This window comes from Daphnia pulicaria, chromosome 1 (genome assembly GCF_021234035.1).
Source record: "Daphnia pulicaria isolate SC F1-1A chromosome 1, SC_F0-13Bv2, whole genome shotgun sequence".
NCBI lineage: Eukaryota > Metazoa > Arthropoda > Branchiopoda > Diplostraca > Daphniidae > Daphnia > Daphnia pulicaria.
Genome location: NC_060913.1, coordinates 11,258,210 through 11,281,539, shown reverse-complemented (window position 1 = coordinate 11,281,539; position 23,330 = coordinate 11,258,210). Strand labels below are relative to the sequence as shown.

At 39.3% G+C, this 23,330-nt stretch overlaps 5 protein-coding genes across 9 annotated transcripts; 3 read left to right on the top strand and 2 right to left on the bottom strand.

Moving 5' to 3' along the window:
• The first annotated feature begins 72 nt into the window (after positions 1-72).
• LOC124320808 (integrin alpha-PS3-like) lies at positions 73-13,648 on the top strand. The gene is given in 36 exon segments (XM_046783703.1): positions 73-236; positions 554-765; positions 846-972; positions 1,042-1,208; positions 1,286-1,512; positions 1,580-1,687; positions 1,750-1,906; positions 1,992-2,130; positions 2,202-2,379; positions 2,455-2,662; positions 2,726-2,952; positions 3,015-3,155; positions 3,225-3,421; positions 5,191-5,327; positions 5,391-5,491; positions 5,576-5,705; positions 5,763-5,860; positions 5,971-6,169; positions 6,240-6,328; positions 6,399-6,732; positions 6,794-6,994; positions 7,055-7,239; positions 7,241-7,447; positions 7,512-7,695; positions 7,778-7,931; positions 7,993-8,212; positions 8,286-8,452; positions 8,515-8,611; positions 8,690-8,809; positions 8,881-8,998; positions 9,064-9,234; positions 9,311-9,407; positions 9,472-9,610; positions 9,683-9,795; positions 10,705-11,200; positions 11,280-13,648. Coding segments are annotated over 34 exon segments (5,448 nt in total). The 5' UTR covers positions 73-236; positions 554-566; the 3' UTR covers positions 10,817-11,200; positions 11,280-13,648.
• On the top strand, positions 13,477-18,262 carry LOC124320794 (hepatic leukemia factor-like). Of its 4 annotated transcripts, none has more exons than XM_046783686.1 (7): positions 13,477-13,657; positions 15,616-15,824; positions 16,457-16,686; positions 16,751-16,935; positions 17,028-17,128; positions 17,188-17,328; positions 17,469-18,262. In XM_046783686.1, the coding sequence occupies exons 1-7, from the start codon at positions 13,564-13,566 to the stop codon at positions 17,562-17,564; spliced, it is 1,056 nt and encodes a 351-aa protein (XP_046639642.1). In that variant the 5' UTR covers positions 13,477-13,563; the 3' UTR covers positions 17,565-18,262. The 4 variants fall into 4 exon arrangements, with proteins under 4 accessions (XP_046639642.1, XP_046639641.1, XP_046639640.1 ...); XM_046783685.1 differs by lacking the exon at positions 13,477-13,657 and adding an exon at positions 15,020-15,515; XM_046783684.1 differs by lacking the exon at positions 13,477-13,657 and adding an exon at positions 15,020-15,515 and having other exon boundaries at positions 15,577-15,824; positions 17,188-17,325.
• Positions 18,110-19,208, bottom strand: LOC124320805 (caltractin-like). The gene is made up of 2 exons (XM_046783699.1): positions 18,820-19,208; positions 18,110-18,766 (listed from the first exon to the last, which is right to left on the bottom strand). Exons 1-2 carry the CDS (start codon positions 18,958-18,960, stop codon positions 18,410-18,412), a joined length of 498 nt encoding a protein of 165 aa, XP_046639655.1. The 5' UTR covers positions 18,961-19,208; the 3' UTR covers positions 18,110-18,409.
• A 129-nt stretch (positions 19,209-19,337) lies between these two features.
• LOC124320807 lies at positions 19,338-21,089 on the bottom strand. 2 transcript variants are annotated; one of them, XR_006914040.1, is made up of 6 exons: positions 20,931-21,089; positions 20,636-20,673; positions 20,502-20,564; positions 20,252-20,431; positions 19,818-19,942; positions 19,338-19,744 (listed from the first exon to the last, which is right to left on the bottom strand). XR_006914040.1 is itself a non-coding variant. In XM_046783702.1 (5 exons), exons 1-5 carry the CDS (start codon positions 20,932-20,934, stop codon positions 19,661-19,663), a joined length of 369 nt encoding a protein of 122 aa, XP_046639658.1. In that variant the 5' UTR covers positions 20,935-21,089; the 3' UTR covers positions 19,338-19,660. The 2 variants fall into 2 exon arrangements, 1 of the variants encoding a protein (XP_046639658.1); XM_046783702.1 differs by lacking the exon at positions 19,818-19,942.
• Positions 21,090-21,600: 511 nt separating this feature from the next.
• Positions 21,601-22,603, top strand: LOC124320804 (mesencephalic astrocyte-derived neurotrophic factor homolog). The gene is made up of 4 exons (XM_046783698.1): positions 21,601-21,854; positions 21,928-22,052; positions 22,120-22,261; positions 22,325-22,603. The coding sequence occupies exons 1-4, from the start codon at positions 21,770-21,772 to the stop codon at positions 22,489-22,491; spliced, it is 519 nt and encodes a 172-aa protein (XP_046639654.1). The 5' UTR covers positions 21,601-21,769; the 3' UTR covers positions 22,492-22,603.
• Positions 22,604-23,330: the final 727 nt, after the last annotated feature.

The window sequence follows — 23,330 nt, the reverse complement described above, 5'->3', positions numbered from 1 at the left end:
TTCGGATATTTAATGACAAATTTTGAGGAAACATGTCAATCTCTGTGTTTCAACTCAGGGGGCAGGGGCATAACAGGATTCACAGCAGACGCTTGAAATCCAGAGGTTCTTTAGAGGAATGCACGGACCGTCTGAACGAATTATAACAATTGTGGGTTAATTTCTAAATTCGTGGGATATTATTGTTTTATTTTAGTTTTGTCTTCTAAAAGTTCAAAAAGTTTTCTAGTTATATGGTAAGTTCACTTTTGATGTATGAACTTCATTGTTGCAAATAAAATCCGCAGATATCAGGGTTGTCTGAGGTTTCAAGGTCTGATTCATACTTTACTGTTATTTTATTACACTGCTTGGAGTATAAAATCACAGATAAAGACCATGTGGTCATAGCTGAGGAATATTCATGAAATATGTGCACAAATGTCTATGTTGGAAGACAAAAACAGTTTATTTTCTTGAACAATAGTAGAATACATTCGGTTGTTGTCTGTATTTGGCAAAATTATTTTAAATATTATTTATCATTAAGCTAAGTTTCATCATCTGATTTTAGATCATTTTCCTTCATGATGTCGGGACTAATTCAACGTTCTTCTTCTGTTGTCATTGGAGTCAATGGATCTCCAGCTAACAATAGTCTATCCATATCACCCACAACAGCAATACAATCTCCTCTTCAAATATTTGTGCGTGCAAAGAAAAGAATTAATGACATTTATGGTGAAGTGGAACAATATGTCAATGATTCGTGCAAATTTCTTTTAGGTAATACTTGATATTTATTGAATTTTACTATTCAATGAGATTCTGTTTAACACATCCAATTTTACATTAATATGACATAGTTCTGCCTAACGACAGCGACTTAATCACCAAAGAAGAGTTATTGGTGGTTAACAGCCATGTAGAGAAGGTCAAGGGTATCCGAGAAGTACTTTCCCGCGACCACATGAAGGTGGCATTTTTTGGAAGGTAAAATTTATCCGTAGTAAATGAATTCGAATAACAAACTTTTAATTGTTTTGTTGTTATGTCTAATAGGACGAGCAATGGGAAAAGCACGGTCATTAATTCTATGTTAAGAGAACGGATACTTCCTTCTGGTATTGGACATACCACTAACTGTTTCATCCAAGTCGAAAAATCGGAAAATGACGAATCATACCTGATTTCAGAAGACTCCGCCGAAAGAAAAAATGTAAAATCTGGTAAGAGATTTAATCTATCCTTGCTAACTTTGACCATTTCACACAATTTAATATTATTGTCATTCTTTCTTATATAGTTTCCCAGTTGGCTCATTCATTGTGCACCGGTTCGCTTGGTGATTCGGCCTTAGTACGAGTCTATTGGCCGACTGATAAATGTCCTCTTCTGCGTGATGATGTTGTATTGGTCGATTCACCTGGCATAGATGTATCACCCAATTTGGACTCGTGGATTGACCGACATTGTCTAGACGCAGACGTATTCGTATTAGTTGCAAATTCAGAGTCTACACTGATGTTGACGGTTTGTTTTCCCATAGACGTGTACCATATTACAAAATATTTTACAAGCTTCGATATTTTTATTTTAGGAAAAGAATTTCTTTTTCAAAGTTTCCGCCCGGTTATCAAAACCCAACGTTTTCGTATTAAACAATCGCTGGGACGCTTCGGCGTCGGAGCCTGAATACCTCGAAGAGGTAAAACTATTTTCAGTTTCGTTTTATTGATGTGCATCTTATCGTTTGTTTATATGATTTAGGTAAGGAGGCAGCATTTGCTACGTACTGTAGATTTCCTAGTTGACGAGTTAAAGGTTTGCGGAACTCGAACGGAAGCAGAGCAGAGAGTGTTCTTCGTGTCGGCAAAAGAAGTTCTTCAAGCTAGAATTAACGAGTTTAAAGGGTTGCCCATGAACAGTAAGTTTAAATAAGACATTTATTTATTTATTTTTCTTTTTCTTCCATCATTTTATTTTATTTCAACTATTTTTCGTTGTTTTAGCCGGAATAGTTACTGATGGCTTTCATGGGCGTTATTTTGAGTTTCAAGATTTCGAAAGGAAATTTGAAGAGTGTATTTCGAAATCAGCGGTTCGAACCAAGTTCGATCAGCATACTAAACGTGGAAAAGCAATTGTTGGGTAAGAAATTAAAGAACTTTGATCAAATGATTTCAATTTTATGTTTCAAATTTCTTTTAATTTAATTTAAGTGATACACGAAACGTTATGGAAATACTTTTGGAACGAGCTAGTACCAAGAGAGCAGCTAAAAGCCAGAGTCGACGCGAAGTGTTAGATCATCTCGACTTTACTGAAAAGCAGCTTCAATTAGTGACTGTGGAGATGAAAGACAAAATTTGCAAAATGGTCGAAGAAGTGGAGCATAAAGTACGACGAACAAAAAAATGTTCCACATCCAGTATAGAAAGATTTATTTATTTGTATGGTTTCAATTGTTTGTAGGTATCCAAAGCTCTGAATGATGAAATTCGCCGTCTCTCCGTGTTGGTAGATGAATTTCACGCTCCCTTTCACTCAGAGTCCCTTGTATTACAAGTCTACAAAAAGGAGCTTCACAATCACGTGGAAGCTTGCCTGGGAAGTAATTTGCGTGCGAGACTCTCTACGGCACTAGCGCTCAACATGGACCAATCACAGAAAGAGATGATTGGTAACCAACGGCAGTATGTCTTCTTCACATTTTGATTAATTAACGCGAAATTTTTTTTTCTAGAACGCGTTACGTCTATGCTGCCTTCTGAGAAAAAACAAGTTGGGCTAGGTATGATACCGCGCCGCGAGCCATTCGAAGTTCTATATCGGCTCAACTGCGATAATTTGTGCGCCGACTTCTCTGAAGACATTGAATTCCGTTTTTCGTATGGCATCACCTCTATGATCCAACGCTTTACGGGCAAGGGTAAAATTGCTCCATGGGTGATCAGCAACTACACAGAATCAGTAAACTTAGACAAATCTATCTTTCTTTTATTCAATTTTTTATTCGTATGTAAATATTTCAGATTCCACGTCCCATGGGGAGTCAACTTGGAACCGGGCAGCTTATTCCACAAGCGAATGAAGATTGGTCTTTTCTTTCACGAATCGCCATAGCCTCCGTCACCTCTCAAGGAACAGTGGGAGGACTGTTAGCTGCAGGATTTGTAAGCGCATTTTGATTACTAGAAAAAGTTAAACTCCATTTTCTAAACTATTGTGTTGATATTCGACAGCTGATGAAAACTGTAGGCTGGCGATTGATTTTTGCATCGGGAGTTATCTATGGTGGCCTTTACCTTTACGAACGACTTACTTGGACAAACAAAGCCAAGGAGCGCACTTTCAAAAGACAGTACGTTGATCACGCCACCCGGAAATTGCGCCTCATAGTAGATTTAACATCAGCCAATTGCAGTCATCAAGTTCAACAGTAAGCCTTTTTTTTTCAACAAGTGCAATCCTGTAATTCAAAATGTTTGTTTATTCCTTACTAGGGAACTATCCAGCACTTTTGCACGGTTGTGTCACCTTGTTGACGGTACGATGAACGATATGCAAGGGGATATCAAGCAACTCGAAACAGAGTTGCGCTCACTGGATGAAGTTGCTTCCTCCGCCAAAGTCTTGCGCAACAAAGCCAATTATTTGGTCGGGGAACTCGACCGTTTTGACAAATCTTTCTTGACCCCCGATAACTAGTACCTTATATAGTAATTGAGTCAAGAGGACACTTGATCTGCTCTGGATAATCTTGCATGGATTCCAGCAGCGTTTTAAGCGCGCTAGTTGATCAAGCAAGCTTAGAATTTTTTTTAGACGAATCCTAGTCGCTGATCATGTGACAGTCTACATTATTATTATATGTTCTTCGTTTACTCGTCGTCCATCTGACAACTATCCAAATGAATTCTCAGATGTGAACCGTCTTTCCCCTCTTCGATCAGGCTGTATTTCTCGTTCTGTCCATGGAGTTATATAGTTGCTTGTAATAAAACAAGGTAACGCAACATAAGGAATGATTCTATTTACATTGTTTGTGTTTTGGTAAGTTGTTCATGTACTATTCTCAGTGTAGAATTCACCAGATGGAATTTGTAAACATTAGTAAATTGTTGTTTAGAGTAATGTCGCTCCAAAGGTTAAGTTTATTTTTCCTTTTGTTAAATTTTTTTTATTTATGTTTTTTTTTTTTTTTAATTTTTATTATTTCCTTTTTTTCTCATTTTAGAGTAGAGGGAGATGTTGACGGAAAACCCCCAAAATTACGAAATATTTTAATCATCTTCGGAACTTATTTGAAAATAGTGATTACGGAGTAGAATTTTGAAATAGTTAGAATGAATCTTGTGTGAAAATCGAATAATTTTCATTTCGAACGCCGGTTGTTTAACTTCCTGCAATGACGAATCTGATTTTCACACTCTTTTCTTCTTACCACACCAGTCTTCGCCGCCAACCACTTCCGATTTCCTGTTTCTAGAATCACCATTTATTTTGAAAACTTGATTTTTCTGATTCATGATCGATATATTTTCCAACAATTTCTTGAAGCAATTGACTTTCTACAGAAATGGTAAAATGCAAAGATGCTTAAACCATATTCAAGATGTTGGACTGCTTTTCGAAGTAGTTAAAATGGCTGGGTTCCAAGAAAAACGGAAGAAAAACTATAGTGCATTTACCAAGGGTAGGAAAAGATGTGCGAGTGGCGCAACACTAGGAGGTGTTTCCCAGAACAAACGGAAATCTCTGTCCAAGTTTTCTTTCGTCTTGAGATTTGACTGAGAAGGACCCAAGAAACTTTCGGATCTACTTGTCTCCCGGCGCGTGCCTCCTTGAACTCGTCATGGATCGTAAGTTTCCGTTAATTAGCCTATAGTTAAATCTTAACAAAATTACGTTTATTTTTATTGTGTTGTAGATTTCAATAGTAGAAGTTGTAAGTTCTCAGCACGTTTGTTTCTATGGATGATGATGTGTTTCGTGGTGGGACTCGTCTCAAGTTTCAACATTGATACGGTCCATCCTCTCGTTTACGAAGATCCCGCTGCTGGCCAGAATGCCAGAGAATCTTACTTTGGATATTCGTTGCAGTTCCTATTCAATCAAAAAGATAACGCCCACAATTCGGCTAAATGGTGAAGCTTAGAGAAAGATTCACCATTCATGTTATAGAGAAATAATTGCCAATTGTCTCAGGTTGTTGGTGGGAGCACCTAGGGCCAATTCTACTTTTCCAAGTCATGCGAACTTAAAGGAACCAGGACAAGTCTACCGATGTCTTCTGGGAAATCCGAATCGTGATCAGTGCCAACCCTTGATTGTCGAACGTGAAGGTAATTTTTATGAAATAGCTGGAAAACGGTATAGTGAGTAACTCACTTACGTACGGAATTTAGCATCGCAGTTCAATCGTGACAGATTGTATAAAGATCGCAAGGATTACGGATGGTTAGGCGGTGCCATGGCCGTCAACAATCCTTCAACTGGCCGCGTTGCAGTAAACATTTAAATTTTTAAAAATTCTTGTGTCGTTTTATTCACCGATACGTGATCTTTTTCGCGATTCATTTTTAAAATTCAGGTTTGTGGTTACCGATGGTCGAACAGTCTATCGTCCACCGAGCATTACATGAATGGTGCCTGTTATTGGAATAACCATCAAGTTTCTGAGAACGAGGATTTCGTCAAGGTTCTGCCTATTGTTTCTAAAGGTAAAGATGGACACTGGTTTCAAAGTAGTAGTCTGTAATTTTAATTTTAATTTATAGAGCAACAAGTAATTGGGAATGACCGAAACGGTACCTACAATTACGCGTACGGGCAGTCCGGCTTTTCCGTTCACATGGCCCTTAAAAAAGATAAAATCGTAAGAAATTTTATAACTTTTCATTCGATCAGATATCATGTCAGCTGTTTGTTTGTTATTGTTGTTTTGTATTTTTGGTTTGTTTTTTTAAATTAAATTTTTTTATATAGGAGGAAATGATTATTGGAGCTCCTGGAGTTTTCAAGTGGACGGGTGCTGTAATTCGTGTTAGTGATTACTCTCCAGACAATCCTTCCCCAGTGCCCAGTAGAAGAAAGCGACAAGATACGCAGGATATCATCGAGTTTGGTGACGCCTTGGTCTCGAACTCAGCCAAGATAAGCGTACTAGAACCCAACGATTATTTCGGTAATTAAAAAACACACATTTGTTCCAATAATTGTAAGGAATCTAAAATGATCAAAGGTATTCAACGCAGGATATTCGGTTCACTCTGGAATCTTTTTTAATGATGGCAAATTGCTCTACGTATCAGGAGCTCCACGGGCTGCTGGAATGAAAGGCAAAGTATGTAATTAACTAATTGCTGCGTGTATGCCTAATAAAGCCATTATTAATTGTTCTCCTTTGTTGCTAGGTTTTGTTATTTGATTTCTTTCCTGGTCAGGATTCCCAGCTTAACATCCGACTAGAACTAAATGGTACACAATTAGGTGAATATTTCGGTGCTTCTGTTTTGGCGGTTGATTTGACTGGTGATGGGAAAGCGGAACTATTGGTCGGTGCGCCACAGCATAGTCTTCAACCAGAAATGGGGGATCGAACCGGAGATGAAGGAAAAGTTTATTTCTACCTGAATCGAAATGACAATTTGGAGAGATCGCCAGCACTGTTTGGCAGTAAAGCTAAAGACGCCCGCTTCGGTACAACCATGGCTTCTGCGGGTGATATCAATCGCGATGGATTCAACGGTATGATCGATGATTTTAAATCGAACGAGTAGAAAAGTCATTTTACCATTTTCTTTAACAGATGTTGTTATTGGAGCACCTTACGAGAACGATAAAGGAGCTGTTTACATCTACCTTGGCGGTATGTACGATATTCACCGTCATCCAGAGACTGGATATTGGCAGCGAATCGCGGCTGCAGACTTTGTATTTCCATTGAACAATCTCAAAGGATTTGGTATTAGTCTCGTCGCTGCCGATATGGACGGAAATAGTTATCCAGGTATTTATTTTAAATTTTGTACAATAATTGCGAAATGACGATTCAATTTGATCCGTAAAGATCTTGCAGTGGGCAGTTTCATGTCCGGTCACGCTCTTGTGTTCCGCTCCAGCCCTGTTATCCAATTAGCATTGACAATAAGAGCCGAAAACAGCTTGATTGATCCGGACGGAGGCTCGGTCATTTTGAGAGTTTGTAGTTCCTTCGAATCAAAATTTACCATCCCACAGATTTGTATTACATAATATTATCAATAATGAATCAGAACATTTGATTGATTCATTCTTTTTAGGTGTTGGTTATAATTTTCACTTTGATGCTGAATACGTCAATCAACCTAGACTGATTTTAGATATAGACGATACGACTGGCAGTCAACAGCAGCCATTCAATTATACTGGCATTCTTAATTCTGGATCTCCATCGTGCAGAAGATTCAAACTCAACGTGGCGGTATTTTAAAAATTACAGCATTCACAATTCAAGTTTCATTCGTTTTATCTTTCTGTATCAAAAGAAAACACCTTATTACAGCCAAGATTTTTCACGTCCGGCAATCTTCCGATTGACAGGGAAATTACTGGGTGATGGCCGTCCGATAAATAACACATGTATTCCCATGAAGGATGAACCTTTAAAAAAGGACCCAGTCGGATCCCAGTCAATCCTTATTACAGGCGGCACTGGCAAACGGAAAACTGGTTTGGCTCTCATCAAAATATTATTGAATAAATTACATAACAATTGGAATTGATCGAATCTGATTGGTTTTTTCCTGAACAGAAATGAAGGATACATTCTGCGCTACTTGTCCTGTGATAGATAAAACGGAAAAAAACTACATTGAAGAATCTGCCGCTTTCACTTCCGAATGCGGTGCCGACAACATCTGCAAAGAAGACTTGGAAGTAGAGGCGAATTTCATCTCCAATCTCAAGTCAGTACAATATTTCTATTTATAGTGAAGCCCTTCAAGTCATTAAGCCTCTTTCCTCCAGGGAGCTGGTCATTGGATCCAAAAGCACGATTTCATTTGAAGTGAGGTTGGTAAATCATGGCGAACCTTCCTATCTGACAACGTTAGACATCCAACTGCCGAGTTACACCAATCTGAAACGCACTCCAGCTGATTTGTGCCAAAAGCCTAGCTTTGCTTCTTCAGAAGAATTAATCTATTCGTGTCAACTGCGTGTCAATCCTCTTAAACGAGCTAAAACCGTACTATATGTCTAGTGTTTCCTTCATTCGAGAAGTTGATTCTTACCTTTTTCCGTGATTGCAACAATACTAGGAAAGGATGGAGTTTGAACTGGATTTGATGTCCGTCCCGAGTGGTGGTAGCGATGTTCTGACAGTCGTCGTCGAGGCCAGGATGAATGGTGTTGCAGCCATGGGCAGGCAGCCGCTATTTAATCTGACCATGCCTTTAAGAACCGCCATTGACGTGGAAATCTTAGGGTAGACGAATCAAATCAGTTTATTGAAAATGATATAACTTTATTGAATTTCGTCTTTTACAGAAATTCCGTGGAGGAGCAGCAAACATATCAGCGGTCCAACGAAACAAAAGTTTCGGCTGGACTTAAAGATCGAATAATTTTTAAGCATCTTTATGAGGTAGCCTACTCCCGCGTCCCCCTTAATAAATGATTTGAATAATAGTTCGTTTACGCCTACCTCAAATATGAAACGTAGGTACGGAACGTTCTACCCAGTGCTGCAGAAGTAGAAATTGAAATCTTAATCCCTAATAGCGTCTTTAGTACGCAAGGAGTGACGCTACCCGTCGTCGAGCTCCCAAGCATTTCCATTGATGTAAATGAAATCGACAACTCTCTTTCTTTGGCAAATCTGTTTTGACATTTTATTGAATGCAATGTTTCCAGGCAACGCAAAAGGGAGGGCTGAGCAACACTGTCTGCCGTTTAGATTATAATTCAGGTCAATCGATAGACGACATCCAGAGGTTCCGCGAATTTATTAATTCCAGTCCAACTGTTAAAAGTATTGTAGAAAAAGTGATTTTTAGTCTGAAGGTGTTTTAAAAAAAATTCATTTTTTTCTGCTAGTCCAACCTCCGTTTAAATTCGGACTGGTAGCTAACCGAACCGCATTTATCGATTGTTTCAATACTCCAAACGCCAATTGCGTAAAGTATGTTTGCTCAGCATTCGGTCCGCTATCAACTGAGTCTCCCATCAGGATTTCTTTGACTGGAACTCTTCTTCTTCAGAATATTTGTATTGATGCCCGATTCTTAATTTTAATCATCCGATATTACTCGAATAAAGTTTCTTTTCTTTTATTATTTCTTAGTTTCCTTCATGGACAACGAGGATGTCTTCATTTTGTCTAGTGCAGCACGGGTTGTCATTCGACAACCGGCTAATGTTCCACAACCCTACGGTCACAAGTTAGTTTAAATTTTTTAAAAATGTTTAATTTCTACTTCCTAAATTTTTGGCAAAATTTTCTAGACCCGACGTTGCAATTGCCACGACGTACTTCCTTCCACAAGGGCCACCAGGAACATTGGCTGTTGCCTCTTGGATTATTGTTCTAGCTGTCCTTGCCGGTATTATTCTTTTGAGTCTGATGGTCGTTGGACTGCACAAGGTATTTCTGGAATTTATGAGCTTCATCTTCTTATGCTTACATTCGTTATCAATATGAAATTGTTTCGCGCAGATGGGCTTCTTCAAACGCCAACGCTATCCGCAAGACGGCGGCCTGATGGAGGAAACTACAACCCCAGGAGACGGGAACAGCGATGGAACGGACACGGAGCCGCAACCGAATGCGTGAGGAATATAGTAATCCTATTAGTTTTGTAGAATTGGATGGACTTTTGGTCTTTCCTGGTGAAATTACCAGCATGATTCAGTGGTATTTATAAACAATCTCATTTTCTTCAACATTTCATCTCTTCATTTGCGTTGAATCACTAAAACTCATAAAATTATGTTTTTAGTAATAAGAATTTTAAACTAACTTTAATATCTTCAACTGAGTCATTTTATAGAGCTTTCTTGAAATTGCTAGTCATGTTGATTCTTGAATCTACCTTTACAATTTTATCTTATGCATCACTAGTAGTTTAGTAGCCTTTAAAAAAGTTTAGTCTTAGAAGATGGGTTTCACTCATCCATCTTCTTCGAACCGGTATATTTTTTGATAAAAAATGATGTGTTGATGAAATTTATTTTTAAGACTTGACAGCTGAGAAACAAGATTAATGCGTTTCGCGACGGGTAATGTCATCAGGTAAGAAAAATTTTGTGGCGCAGGGATTCGCGATTCTATTGGATCTGATCCTCTAACGACTTGGGCTCGATCGGCTTTTGAAAGAGAAAATAGGCTGCACGAGTGTCAACAAGATGATCAACCACCCTCCCCTCTCACCCATGAGATTGATCTGCGATGTTTCAATAAACCCTCATAGTGGAACCTACCGCGAACGCAAGTCGTGTCAGGGGAATGGCTGGGGGTTCGAATTAAATTTTTAATTAAGAATAAGGACAGGAGATACTCGTGGTGATCGTTGGACAGGGGGATATAGAATCATAAAACTAATATGATTAAATTGCCGCAAGACTGATCAGAAGCAAAAAAGAAAGAAAAGTTGTTTTTCTCGCAGTTCAGCGCATGTGCTGAAAGGCTTGGTAATCTAAACAACTCGTGACCTTAAGTTCTTATTTTTCTGTGGCCAGCGTGGTCGGCGCTGGATCACCGGATCACCACTTTTTTCGCCTCAAAAGGGTACGGTTCGATGACGCGGCCCTAGTCGTCTACATTCCTTTAGTAGGAAATGAACAGCAGTAACTACAGCAGCGGGGAAGATTCGGACTGGGAGAACCCAAACAACAACGAAGATGAGTTCACCATTCCGCAACTACCCAGCCGCTTTCTCTTGATCGCCCGGATCGTCTTCATCTGTTGCGGCTTGCCGTCGAATCTGATTGTTCTATTCGTTTTCGCTAAATGCCGACGGCTGCGGCACCCTAGACACACCTGCTGGGTGGCTGTCACGGTGATGGCAATGTTTGTCAATCTCCTAGCAGCCATCGAAATGTTATCAGCGGCATACCCAACTCGACCAGCCTACACATTTCTCGTTTTCTTCAAAGGAACTCCTTTCGCCTTTTTCTCTCTTGGTTACACTATTATCGCCGTCGAGCGTTACCTGGCCGTGTCCTGTTACCTGTGGTAAAAAAAGTCATTTAAATTTGAAAATTGCATAACTAAACCTTTTGAAATAATTTGACATTTATTTTATTTTTCACAGGCACAAGGATAACGTGACCAATCGAGTGGTTGTTCTAGCCTTCATACTGATTGGTTTTGTCGTCTTGGTCTGTTTAGTAGTGGCCAATTGTCTCGAGGAGAAATCTGCTTATTTTATGCCCGGAAATGGCTTGTCGTCTTGGAAATTATTTCTGTTGGGCATAACAGTGATGGCCTCGTCACTGATAGGTATCGTTTTGCAAGTGCTGACGTACAGTCACGTGAAGCAGCTCTACCGTGCTCATCCCAATCTAAGACGGACAGATCGGCATCTGTTTCAAGTCAAATACCAGCACACTAATACAAGAACCCAGCAGCCGGAATTCAAGAAGGAATTGACAGTCGATTCCAAGTGCGTAGTTACGACGACCTCGCAGCAGTACAGCACATCGACGACGGAAAAGACCCGGGCCAGTCGGCTAGAATTGGAGGCCGGATTTTACTACTTCGTCATTTCTCTTCCGGTTCTGATCAGCAATGGAACGATAGGACTCTTCCTGACATTCAACTACATCTGCAGTCATACTGAGATGGCCAACGTTTGTCACGGATGGATGACAATACTTCTTTACATCCGGACCATTCAACTGTTGATTACTGCCTGTAATCCGCTCATCTACTACGCGCTGAGTTCCGAATTCCGATCCGCTTGCCGCAGTCGATTTTGTATAACGGCCAGACAAAACAAAACATGAATCCAACGAATTCCTGTCTCGGTCGACTGGATAACACGAACTTTCCGCCGCGCACAGCAGTTGAAAGAAAGAAGAATACCAGACAAAACACAACAAGAAGAAAAATCATTAATTAAAGAATATCTTAAATAGTGAGATTGCCCACGTATTCAGGCGTATCCAAGGTGATGTCAATCTGTTTTCTCGGGATTTCATCGGCGACAAGATGCGGAACGTGACGCATGTAAACGTGTTTCTCGGGGAGAGAAAACTATTTATTTTGCTAACAAGTTTAGATAATGACGATAAAGAATTCTTGTTTTCCCCCCTTCATGAAATACAAAGTCTCGTTAAACGCTATACAAAACCCGAGTGGCAGAGTGTCATATCTTGCACATAATACGACGCCTGATCAAACAGAAAGTGGCAGTTTTTCTTCTTTTTTTTTTTTTTGTATCCCCCTTTCTTCTCGTGAATTGATCACGTCTTTGCTGTCATGACTACGGCAGCCGGGGGATGTACTTTCAGTCTCCTTTCACCTGGAAAATATCGCAGAGTCCGGGAAGTTTATCATGGCGTATCGTGGCCTTTGGAGAGAGCACAAAGAAACTGCAGATCTCGACGACAAAAAAGAAAGAAAAAGAGAGTAAAAAGAAACTGAAATCGATCGCTTTTTCTCGCGACTGCTGTCGTATGTGCAATAGAGAAAATGGGGTTGGTTGCCCACGTCCCGAAACGACGACAACATATACTAAAACTCCCGACAAAGAGCACTCAATCTGCACTTTTTTTAACGATATTATGGCGCGTTGGGTGTCAATTTTCAAACGAAGGAACTGTATTTCTTCTCGAGGCCAGGATATATTATAGTGGATATAAAAACATATAAAAGGGGGCACGGTAGAGTGAAAGCGAATATTTCTGTGGAACCTGGCTCTCTGGCATCTCCATAACAACCGGCACAAGAGGTTTCCTAGCAACGTTTAACGTCCGTGCTCTCACTACTGAGCAGACATTAGAGGTCTCTGTACACGGGATTCAATCAAGCAAGAAATCCCAATTGAGCTACATTTCCTTTCGTTTAAACATTGATCAACAGCGCCAATAGGTTTCATTACAAAGTGCACCTGAAGGCCGCGGGACTCTTGGGCTTTGGCCTTGTAAATAGTTTGGATCCAAATGTACTATTTGTTGTTTGTTATTGACCAGCTTGTGGTATATTTGGCTTTTATTGACTCTTCAATTAACCCCCAATCGATCCAATTAAATATGAAGATGAAAAAAGTTTGAAAATGAAAACATGAATTTTCAGAATTAATGACTAAAGATCCTATTCAATTTTTTTCTTTATACCTCCAGCCGATATTATTATTATATTAATTGATGTTGTGAGTAGGAAAATTGGCTGATTTGTTCTAATTGTTTTTTAGTTTTTTCGAAATTATTGGCCCAGAAAACGTTTCTTTAATCACCCGGTAGATGGGAGTTTGCAGTTTCACGAAACTATGTAGTACTACTACGACTTATTCTACCCAAAGACCTCTCCAGACGAGTTGTTTACAAGAAAGTTGGCGTGTTGAAATCGCACACAAGGTCTTGCAAAGTGAAAAGATGAAGCGCAACGATCCCGTGTTCCCGGGAGTTAACTACAGTTTACGAAGTCTTCTAGAAAACACGGAGTTAATACACAATACAACGAATTCTAGTAAGTCTTTACTATGTTTTGGACGAACATTTCTTTCTTGCTCTTGTTTATCATCAATACGAACGATTTTTCTGTTGAAACTTTTATGGCTTAGCAACACGGCCATCTTGGATGGCAGTTTATAAATAATATATATATTTTTTTAACTTCTTTAAATATGGTTGAATGCACAGTTCATGGCATTCACAGAAAAGTCATCTAAAATGTTGGTCATTAATCGTTTATCAAATTCATTTGCCACTTATTGGTGAATGAGATGTAGTTCACAAAGATTTACTCCAATAATATTCCTTTCCCTGTTCATTAGCATACATTGTTTACCAGACTTTCCATGGTAACTGTTTAGCTTTGACGTGCTTTTGGGACTCTCTGTCTCTCTAAGAATATATTAGAGTTGCCAAATTGACTATTTTTTTGGGCGTGCAACCCTTTTTAAATGAACACTTCTAACAAGTTTTCACCTGTGTGTGTGTGTGTGTTAGTGAATCCATAAACACTTGTTTAGTGAATATCACCAGGACCCAATTGGAGCAAGCATGTGGCTAAACAGATGACTTGCAGTCCAGAAATGCAAGTCATCTGTTACTGTGTCTTATCATGGCTGGGCAGTGTCCTTCACCAAAGCCAATGCGAAGGATAGGAGTCTCTAAATTTCGTTAACCCGATAGTGTAATCGTTGGACGCTGGCCAGCGCGTGCAACGCCAGACAAATATACGTAGCGATCACCTGCTTTCCCATATGTTTGGCGGTTTGCAACAATGTAGGAAAAAAAGTGATTCTCACGTGGACTGCCTCGTGTTATCTTGGCTGTGAGACAAACAACTTTTTATTTCATCTTCTATCTCAGTTACAAATCCCATATTTTCTTTAATGTATACCCTGTCTGGCACTTAGTCAGTCTGAGAGAAACAACTCCCCGCCCATTTTTCTTCCAATATCAGATCTAGGATTTCAGGACGCGCCTTCTAGTGTGTGTGTGTGTGCACTCGTTAGTTTGTCGTCAGCCGTCTTTCTTTATCATTCCGTTTGTTTGGGGGCTCCTCAAGTAATTCTATCGATTCATCACGCGAAGCCAGCGAACCCGCCTCTTTGCGATCTTACTGTTTCAGCACGTCTGGGTTTTCTGTACTCGCCCACTTGACGAGATCTTTTTCAATCCCACCGACATTGTCAGGGCTTCTCCTCTTCCATATTTTACGCAGTTTTTTTTTTGTTACGGAAGAAGTAGATAGAGCTGCACTTCTTGTTTTATATTATATTTATTCATTTTATATCCAGTTGAAGAGATTCGTAAGAAACGAACCGTATCGCACACGCGCCCCTTTTCCCCAACTGCATTCAACAAGCCGCGCTCTCGGCTCCTCCCCAATGGTGACGGGGCTTTTGAGTTGCTGCGCACCTTCGACGACCGCCTACCTGCTCCCACTGTTGTCTCTTGGGGAAATTGCGACATCTTGAACTCGTAGTAGTAGTCGTTATATTTTCCTATCTAACCAACCCGAGCGACTTCAGTGTCAATTCAACTTGTCGACAAGTCGGGTGTCATGTCGAGTGACCTTCCTCCCACTGGCTTTGGCCAGTATCAAACCTCGGCTGTTGCGTCCGCTCAATGGAATAACTGGGCCCACATGTTGGCCACCAACAATAATTCGCAAGCTATTCATGCGGCTATGGCTGTCCAGCGGGGAGGCTACAATCAACATCAACTTTATTCGCAGTCAGTGCCGACTTCTGGGGTTCAGAGTGGATGGGCCCAATCACCATGGGGTCCTTGGGTTCAACCACATCCTCAACAGAATCGTTTCCAACAGCCGATAGCATCCCAATTCCCTGGGCCTCCTCCCCAAATGCTACATGGTCCGTTTCATGTTTTAAGTGATTTTTTTGTGTGTGAATTGACGTTTTTGTTTTTCAACAGTTGAACACTCATTCCGAATGTGTTCTTTGTATCCAACAGATAGGCTAACCAGCGCTCCGGCCGTTGTGCCGACGCAAAAAATCGGCTCGTCAGTAGCTCCGATGATGACCACCAACACATCTCCATCCCGTGGCGGAGGCAATGAAAATGGTGACAAGAAAAAAGAAGAATCGGACGAAGTCTGGGGCTACCTAGAAGCTCAGTCGTCTTTCTTGGGCCCTTCACTCTGGGATAATGGAGATCTTAAGGTTCGTAAACCCTACATACTTTAGGTTTTATGATTTCAAACCCTGTGTTTGTTCTCTTTTCCACCTTCTTGGCTTACACATTATTGAAATTCTGTCTAGACTGGGTCGGACTTAAATTATTGATGGGAGAATGAGACTGAGGGAAAATGGGAAAGAAAACGTTTCTACGTCGTACGACTAGCATTTTTTTTTTTTTTTTAAATCAAATAAGTTTGACGCCCACGGATGAAACTTGGAATTCAAACAGTCCACACGTCACGTCCGTACTGTATTCCAATGACTTTGTATGATATACTGTAGGGCCTCGTTTTCTTCGCAGAAATGGAGCCCCTGCAAAGTTGATCTGATTGGCACGGTGAAAGTCATTCAATGACCGTGGAAAATAGGCTAACTTACAGTCAAAACGGGTTGCTTAGGGATAAGAGAAGCCGTGCATTCAGATTTTTATTCAATTAGTTGGGATCTCAAGCCATTCCTATGCTGTTATCGATCGGATTTCGACACCGGCTTCTTTCCTTTCTCCCCTGTGGATAGCCAAACTTTTTCTCATGCAGCAAAAGAAATTTGATCCATAAACAATGTTGAAATGAAAGTTAAATTTAAATAAAAAATAAAACTCTTGTATTTTTCAGATGGAATATATGGATCTGGACGAATTTCTGTCCGAAAATGGCATCCCATTAGGTGAAGGTCAAGGGCGTTCTCCACCTTCCAAGAGCCTCACTCCACCTCGTTTGGTTGCTAGTGCGGATGGAAGCTCCGGATCCGGCCTTGTTCGCTGCTCGCTGCCATCCAGCGGTAGCGAGAGTCCCGATAGTAACAAGGCGGGCAGCTCTGTTGGCACGCCACTTAATTACCCGAGGTTGGTATTTCTGTCATGTCGAATAAAAGTGGGATTGTTTTTTCAATTGGATTCTTTTCGATAGCCACAGTCCGGTCGAGATTGAGCTGAAAGATGACGAATGCAGCAACGCCTCCGAATCTTCGAATTCTACGGAACTGGATACTGTTGCCCCCTCCTCTCTGGAGAAGGCGAGGCCACCTGTGGGCAGACGCAAGCGCACCGCTGTCTCGACTTGTTCGTCCTTTAACGACAATTCTTCAGACGATGGTAGTCGACTGGGAAATGAAATTCAAATAAACTTTAAGCGTCATCCCTTAGCAACAAATTGGATTTCATTACTTTTTTACTTTTTTAAAAAGGTTCCTATGTTCCTGGCCAAGAAGATTTTGATCCCAAGAGTCGCCAATTTTCTCCGGAAGAATTACGCCCTCAACCAATGTCAAAGAAATCGAAGAAACAGGTAAATTGCTTTCTAGTTTAAATAGAAGCGTTATTCCTTATAGCGCCTATTTTTCCTAGTATGTTCCAGATGACTTGAAGGATGATAAATATTGGGCTAGACGTCGCAAGAACAATATGGCGGCCAAACGTTCGCGTGATGCACGTCGCGTTAAAGAGAACCAGATCGCCATGCGGGCAAATTTCCTCGAAAACAAGGTAGTGAGTGCCTTGTTCCAATTATAAAAGTTTTTAATCTACTGAACTTGTCAAATATCTTTTCAAATTATCTTCTATTCGGTTCTGATTTTTCTGGTTTCCGCTATTGTGTACGTGTTTATTTTTCCTGTCGTTCTTTTCAGAATGCCGATTTGCAAGCTGAGGTGGAAAAGTGGAAGAAGTTGTACTACGCTGCACTTAAGAGTCTGGAAAAATATGAGAAACCCGGAAAAAAGTGATAGATAACAATCCGCATACTTCGTCCCTATATATCGTATCGACATCAACTTTTAGAAGCCATTCGTCTTCTTGGTCGTAGGTGTTAATTCTCCTCGCCCCCCCCCTTCTCCTCAAGATGACAACCCCCCTTTACTTTATTTTTGCACAGTTTTCTTCAGAGGTTCAAATTATTACCTTCCAAGTTATTAAAAAAAAGAGATTTTTCTTTTTCCTTTTGTTTTGATTAATGGTGATTTTCTGTTGTGAGACCGAACTCCAAGTACAAATCTGTTACGAGATATATGGAACCTCTTGGCGTTGATACCCCCAGCATATTTTAGCCCCATTTTTATTGTATAGTCGTTCGGGAATGGAACAAAAAAATATGTTACACTTGGGTTCCTTCCCCGCAAAACAAAGACCCTTAAATATTACCAGTTGTTTTTATATGTAGTGTGCAATGGTTTAGAAGTGATCACTGAGAAAACTAAAGTGTCATCTCGAGTGGTTGTCGCTATTGTCACGGTGTTTCCATCGTGTCCAATATGTATTTTTGCTCACCCCCCACCCTTCCGTCAACGTAGTCGTTAGCCGAGGTGTAATGTATTGCTACTCCTCGAAGTTTATCTTTATTAGATGTTAGAAATGGTATTGTAATCGGGTCTATGTAGTAAAAAAAAAAAACTTGTTTCAATAAACGCGGTTTTATCAACGAAAATTACACTTTTTCACATCAAATCTTAATACAAATACAGTAAATAAATACACAAAGTATCCAAAGTGGGAACAATAGATTGTACGTAGCTGATTGTACAGATAATGCTGATAGCAAGACAAATTTGGCATTTCTAGATCATTGTGGTATTCAGTAAAGACATGTCTTTTTCATGATTCTTAAGAATTCATCTTGGTTAATTTCTCCATCATTGTCTTGATCTGCTTCTGTAATCATCTCTCTAAGTTCTTCTTCACTGAGAGTTTCTCCAAGTTCCTCAGCTACACGTTTGAGGTTCTTGAATGTGATTTTTCCAGTATGGTCGTCATCAAAAAGGCAAAAAGCCTTGAAAATTTCTTCCTTTGCTCCCTTGTCAGCTATCTTCTCTGTCATGAGACTCAAAAATTGTTCTAAAGTAATGTAATCAGATTCATCTTTGACATATTCACTGATAATCTTTTTTATCTCCTCTCTTCGGGGTTCGAAACCAAGTGCTCTCATTGCCAGCTAGAAAACAAAAATTACTCGTCTTTCAAAATAGTCTTAAAACTCTTTCATACCTTAAGGTTTTGGGATGCAATTTTGCCACTTTTTTCTACATCAAATACAGCAAAGGCTTCATAAATACTATTCATCTGATCATCACTCAGTTCACCTTTTGCAGGGTTTGATCGTCGTCTTGACGGTCCACCAGTAGCCATTTCAGATATTTTTTGTTGCGACGATATAGTGAATTAACCGAAACTAGTTCATTGCAAGTTCTACTTTGCTGGGTTGAGCAACAGCTTTAGATAATTCTACGCGTGCGCCAGCTGTCAGTTTCACCAAGGTGGTTTTTCACTATCTATTTCAACTAAAACTTGTGTGTTTGCAGACGAACTAACGTCAAATCCAATAAAACAACAACAAACAATGGCCGATCGATCACGAAGTATAAACGTGACTGTAAACTTTGTAAAGACACGTAAAAAGTAAAGGGTCCACTGAAAACAAAATTTATCATCTTGTTTTTCTTTCTTTCTTAAATTTTTAAACGTAAATAACCAATGTTCTTTCACATGCAATGATCAATATGTTATTAAATCGATTGATGACGTGTATAAATCCACCACACACAGCAGTTTTCGAATTAATCACGTTATTTTTCATTTTAGTATTTAACACGGGTTTGGCAATAGTATAGGAAAGGCTTTTCAATTGGCGATGTAAATTAGAAGTTTTATTGCACTGTTTGTTTAGACAGCAAAGCGAAAAATAATCAACGTTATGGGCCACGATGCGAGTCAACATTTTAGTCTTCGCTTGGATCGATCGACCCTGATCGACCCTGCCGATCTGACGGGTAACTTCCATTAATAATGAGAACTTGTTCCTTTTTTTTTTGTAACCATGATGAAAAACTTAGAAATCCTTTAGTTTTTTAATCTTGCGAGCTTCCAGATGAAAGTCGATATTATTTTCACTGCCAGGAGGGTTGAGACGTTTCTGGATGATCGACAAACAAACAAGGAGGTACATATTAATTTTCTATTCCAGAGTTCATAACAAATATGTTTACCCAGTTAATATTAGGATAATTAGTTGTTTGTAGATTACATGGCGATGTTTTCCCCGTCCGCGACGGAGTTATAATTCGTACGCATCCGCAATCGAATTGTCGGACTCGTTAGCTTCTTTTAATCTCTTTAGAGTCAAAGCATTCCAGTTAGGATTAAAAGTTGCAATTGTTAATAGTTTGGAATATTACAGTTAGTTAAGGTCTGGTAAAATACGGTGAAAAGAAAATTATGTAACGGTTTTGCTACATGTTATCAGTAATAAGATAGGCAGCAAACTAAATGTCCGGTTCAAGGTCGAACTTGCGAGATAACACAAATGGGTGCGCTTTTTTCAAGCAATTAGGACGTGCAATTTAATTCCTTCCGCGGTGTCAACTAATCTACTCTACGTAATTAGAGGTACACATAGGATGATTCATGAAAATCACTTTACCATGATACGGTGCTTCTCCTTGCATGCGAATTCAGTTTCATCGACGTCATTGTAACAGTCGCTTTTGTAGTGTTTGGGAAGCTGTTGCCCTTCGAATTCGCACAGTTTCTTTAACGACCGTGCTTTAACGATCATATTGTCAAAGCCGGTAGGTTTTTCTTGGGGACAATAAAATACGTCCTGTATATTTAGAATATCCAATTATTATCTTGAGATAAAACTTTTCCTTTCATTCCTTTCTTTCCCTTACCGGCGTGTTTTTGTCATAAACGATTGACTTGCGCAACATGTCTCCAGCAAGCACTGTACCAACCTTCAAAGAAGATGTTGCAACATTAGGTTTAATACCGAATAAAAAGCGGAAATTTTTAGAAATTGTTATACCATAAGAAGCATCAGAAGTACAAAATTATTCAGGTAATCTATTTGTAAAAATAAAACAAAAAATAATTATGAAATTTGCGTTGCTGGAAATTGTTTTATAGTTAAATCCTTAGTTGGTAAATGGAACACGAAAGGGAAACGAAATAGCGAGGCGTTGGCCTACTTGACGAACACTTTCTATTCGTAAGAACATACAGCTTTATCACATGAGAATTAAGACAAATGTTAATCAACTCAAAACTAAACACAATCACATGTGTTCTGTTATGTTGTTGCTTGAATCAGAATCACTCACCCATTATCGTGGGATTAAAAAAGCACCAAACTATAAGAAGAAAAATCTTCCCTTCTAACAAATGTTCTAGTCACAACGCTCGCCAACACCTGACTGCCTTTGTGCCTTTCTCTTCTTCTAGATGTGGTGTATACACACAGGTATATGAGCTCACCTTTGCTGGCTCATTCTTAAGCAAGATGGCCTTCAACGATCTTCGTGAAGGCTATACAAATTGTATACCTCATTTCCGCGACTAAAAACCATGCGCCCAAGGCTATTTACCGCTTCTGCCGCGGGCTCGAACACGGATTATTTCGTGAATATTGTTTCAGGTTATTATTTAAATTGTGTATAAGCGTTTAATCAAATTAACTTACACAACCTTCTGTCGCATTTATCAATTTGAATTTAAGAATTCTGTCGTGATAATAATTTTTACAATAATCTGACGCAATTTCTAGATAAAATGTTTTATAAAAATGGGTCAACAACTATTAAATTTTATAAAACAGAAATCGAAATTTCACCATATGTTATTGAAATGCGCGCGTCAAAGGGATTTCGAGAAATAAATGTTGGAAAAAATCTTTTTCCTTTTTTTTTCGATGTTGATGCCAGCAATGCCAGTCATGCCACCCGACCAATGAAATCAACGAACGTGTTCCCAGAGACGTGGCAAGCAGAGGAAGGGTCGACCGGCAGATTTCTGTCTGCTATTCTTTTACAGGATTTCCGACTACATCATTCGACAGTTGTACAGAAAGAACTTGCCTGAGTTGGACGTGCAAAGTTTGCAAGAAATTTAATTTATAATTATTAATTAGACTCTCTGTGCTCGATTGCAGTTAAGAAACAAAATGAACAAGCTAATATTATGCGGATTTTTCCTCTCCATCTTTGCCATCTTTGAAAGTTACGCACTCAAAGCATCAGATTGTGAAGGTATGCCTTTTTTCTCATTTAAAAATGAATAATTATATAACAAAAGATAAAATTTGTTTTCTTTGTGTTACAGTTTGCTTTGCTGTGGTTGAAAAATTTGCAGCGGGATTGACATCAGATGAAAAGAAAGACTCAAAAGTCATTGAAAACAAATTCAGAACCTATTGTAAAACAGCTAAAAATAAAGAACACAGATTTGTAAGTTTAAAACATTAATTTCACAATTTTCACATAAATGGTAATTATTTTACATTTACACATGCAGTGTTACTATCTCGGAGGCTTGGAAGAGTCAGCTACTGGAATCCTAAGTGAAATGGCCAAACCCCTCTCTTGGTCTACACCTGTTGACAAAGTTTGCGAGAAGCTCAAGAAAAAGGACAACCAGATTTGTGACTTGAGATTTGGTATTTGATTATTATTCACACATGTTAATCAACAAATCTCTGAATTTTGATTTTGTCATTTAGAAAAGAGCATTGACGTTAAAACCGTTGATTTGAAAAAACTGAAAGTTCGAGATTTGAAAAAGATTTTGAGCGACTGGGATGAAACCTGTGAAGATTGTATCGAGAAAGGAGACTTCATCAAGAGAATAGAAGTTCTCAAACCTAAATACGTCAGGGAAGACTTATGAAATTTGACTAGTTAAACATATAAATTAGGTTAAATTGCTCTTCTATTGTGTCTACGTTTGTGTCCAGAAATAATATTTCATTTGTTTTTCATACACATGCAAGTGTAACGTTCATGAACGCTTGTTTAATAATTTACTACTCCTTTAAAAAATAACGACTTTTTTTGTGATAACACTAGATGGCGGAATTCACCAGTTGGGTGTAAACTGAACGCGTGAATTAAAGTGTTTGGCGAAGGGCAACCAAGTGTTGAGAGTAACCGTCACACAAAAGTACATGTTCACACGGCTGTCGCTCCGTCAAGTAGATATAGCCTCGAGTGAATTCTAGTAATCTAGAAGCTTACATTTTTCATGTTCACGTGGGTCTCGCGCTTCAGTTAGCGGCTTGAACTGAAATAATTGCATACGTATCCGAAACGGAATCAGAAATTCCGTGTGTGCTGAGACAGGCGCTGACTTGTTTTTGTAATCTTAAAACCGAATATTTTTTCAAGTGCCATGATGCAATCAGGACTACTGCGGTGAAATATTGAGAAAAAAAAATGTTAGAACGTAGTAGGATTGTTTATGCGGCCGATCAATAACAATGTTATTATCAAGTGCACTTGACCCTTATAAACAAACCTTGTCGTACCTTAAACAAATAATGAAGTGGAGTACGTACAGTATATGTGAAAAAATCCCGCTGTGAAACCATTCTTCTGGATCTGCGGTTAGCGCTTAAACACGATTTGTTGCATGAATGCATCGGCCTCTTGATACAACAAGTCCTTTATTCGATTATACAGCGATGGGGGATCTAGAATCTGGAACTTTGTGGTGGAAATACCTTAGGC

Excerpts from the sequence above, each read along its gene's own strand:
- LOC124320805 (XM_046783699.1), bottom strand. The coding sequence starts at position 18,960 with ATGGCTACTGGTGGACCGTCAAGACGACGATCAAACCCTGCAAAAGGT. Across the intron at positions 18,767-18,819 it reads TTGCATCCCAAAACCTTAAG|CTGGCAATGAGAGCACTTGG; the intron begins GTATGAAAGAGT and ends TTTGTTTTCTAG.
- LOC124320807 (XM_046783702.1), bottom strand. Across the intron at positions 20,432-20,501 it reads TTTATGACAAAAACACGCCG|GACGTATTTTATTGTCCCCA; the intron begins GTAAGGGAAAGA and ends CTAAATATACAG. Across the intron at positions 19,745-20,251 it reads AGGAGAAGCACCGTATCATG|AAACGTCTCAACCCTCCTGG; the intron begins GTAAAGTGATTT and ends TCGATCATCCAG.
- LOC124320804 (XM_046783698.1), top strand. The coding sequence starts at position 21,770 with ATGAACAAGCTAATATTATGCGGATTTTTCCTCTCCATCTTTGCCATC. Across the intron at positions 21,855-21,927 it reads CAAAGCATCAGATTGTGAAG|TTTGCTTTGCTGTGGTTGAA; the intron begins GTATGCCTTTTT and ends TTTGTGTTACAG. Across the intron at positions 22,262-22,324 it reads GATTTGTGACTTGAGATTTG|AAAAGAGCATTGACGTTAAA; the intron begins GTATTTGATTAT and ends TTTGTCATTTAG.
- LOC124320794 (XM_046783683.1), top strand. The coding sequence starts at position 15,203 with ATGTCGAGTGACCTTCCTCCCACTGGCTTTGGCCAGTATCAAACCTCG. Across the intron at positions 17,129-17,187 it reads CAAAGAAATCGAAGAAACAG|TATGTTCCAGATGACTTGAA; the intron begins GTAAATTGCTTT and ends TATTTTTCCTAG. Across the intron at positions 17,329-17,468 it reads ATTTCCTCGAAAACAAGGTA|AATGCCGATTTGCAAGCTGA; the intron begins GTGAGTGCCTTG and ends CGTTCTTTTCAG.